At 35.6% G+C, this 1,949-nt stretch overlaps 1 protein-coding gene across 1 annotated transcript in view; it reads right to left on the bottom strand.

Annotated features, from left to right (window-relative positions):
• The window catches only part of LOC101855892 (RNA-binding protein Musashi homolog 2), a gene marked incomplete at its 5' end in the record, with an annotated part of 62,794 nt that overhangs the window by 29,407 nt on the left and 31,438 nt on the right, over positions 1–1,949 (bottom strand). Inside the window, 1 exon segment of the mRNA XM_005105002.3 lies at positions 1,514–1,582. Within this exon segment, the coding sequence (XP_005105059.2) occupies positions 1,514–1,582 (69 nt within the window).

Here is a 1,949-nt window from a genome sequence, read left to right as displayed (position 1 = left end):
ATAGATAGATAGATAGATAGATAGATAGATAGATAGATAGATAGATAGATAGATAGATAGATAGATAGATAGATAGATAGATAGATAGATAATAGAGAGAAATTGAGCTGGCGAAAGAGTGATAGAAAGAGAAAGATACATAGCGGAAAGTTGAACATAACACAGATAGACATACAAACATGCATAAAGACATACACACATAATTATAGACATCAAGACATATAGCCATACAGACAAGCAGATATCATGTTTACAAAATTCATATATTTTTGGGAGTATAACAAGTACTCAAATTGACAGGTGCTGATGTAATCAGACAGTTGTAGTTGATGTATTATTTTTAGTAGCAAGCTATTACGTTAATAAGAGCAACAACAAAAAAACACAATATTAAAGAAATGTCGCAAAATGAACACAGTCAAAGCTCTGCCAACACAAAATCTGCGATCACTTAAACAAAAAAAAGACTGCTACTTGTTGACTGACATCGTGTTAGGTCCCTAATCATTTTATCATTATGTTAAGTATGTTAATTATTCTCTCCATTTCATTTATAACAACATGAAAACCGTAATTATCTTTTTTTTTTTCTCTAAAAATTGAAACAAAAGGAGGAACTACAATTCTCCAGTCCATAAAAGCTAATGCCAAAGCAGCTACAGGCAAACTTATAGACAACAAGTCACACAAAACATGCTGTACATGAACGTAAGTAATCAGGTGTTGTGCAAAAATTGAGCATGATACAAAATAGTGCAGTATATTTGTCTGGTCTCAAGCTGCATACTGCATACCACAAGCTGCGTGAAATAGAACACCTACTACAGTATCGTGGGTGGTTATACCCAGCCCCTCCCCCCCAACCCCACCAATAAAACCCACCCCACCCGCCCCATTTTTCAATCCCCTAGCGACAACAAACAACAGATTTTTCATACCCTTACCTTAAAATGTATAATGTATATCCAAACATTCTCATTTATGAATTTGTGAGCAGATTTTAGGAATGTATGTACCCCATACTTGTCATTCGTTCTACTAATACAGAAGTTCTTGCGCTACTTTGTACTTGATCACAGAGTTTGCTGCTTTTGTTTAGAGTAACAACCGACATTATTAATACAAATTGGAGTCCTTTCAAAGAACAGAATTTAAAAAACAGAAGAAAAACCACAGTAAATTCGTTGATACCGTTATCGAAATCTAGATGACGAGCTTCTGAGTCCTTATATGTCATTATTCTTTAAGCTTTCAATGTACCTGGCCTGTGTGTTTCCTAAGAGCACATCAAACATGGCTGGACATGAATTATCCAAGTCTCAAAAGCAAAAGAAGAAAAGAATACTATAATAGACGAATCAACAAACAAGAGGATTAAGGATTAGCAACAAAAAAAAAAAAAGTCGAGCGACGGGTACACAGTTAAGTCGTAGATTAAAACAGCAAAATAAATTATTATTATTATATTATTAAAAGTAAAAGGATCCTGTGTGAAAGTGAAACTAGGACTTACATATTTCTGGAATAAGCGGATCTTCTCCGATCAAGGAGTCCGTATAGACTATTGTCCCATCCTCTGTCACTAGAGAAGGAAGGAGAGCAAGGACGGTATCTCACCACAAAGCCAAATAATCAAAAGTGTCGTTACAGAAACATGTACATACATATATACAGCACACACCACGCTAAACAACGGCATTGCTACACAGTGTTTCATTTCAACCAAACTTTTCACCTGTGTAGATAAAACAGTATTATCTAGGTTGGATGATACAGGCTTAACATTCACTCCGAAATACAGGGCTTAACAATTACATGGAAGGTAAACGTAGGAATACAGAATCGTACGTTGTGTTAGGGCAGAATGACGTATTTGAAGCTATAACACGATGAGAGAAAGAGAGAGAGAGAGAGAGAGAGAGAGAGAGAGAGAGAGAGAGAGAGAGAGA

Source organism: Aplysia californica, unplaced genomic scaffold, assembly GCF_000002075.1.
Source record: "Aplysia californica isolate F4 #8 unplaced genomic scaffold, AplCal3.0 scaffold00446, whole genome shotgun sequence".
Classification (NCBI taxonomy): domain Eukaryota; kingdom Metazoa; phylum Mollusca; class Gastropoda; order Aplysiida; family Aplysiidae; genus Aplysia; species Aplysia californica.
The sequence above is the reverse complement of the archived record's forward strand: the minus strand, read 5'-3'. Positions and strand labels throughout refer to the sequence as shown.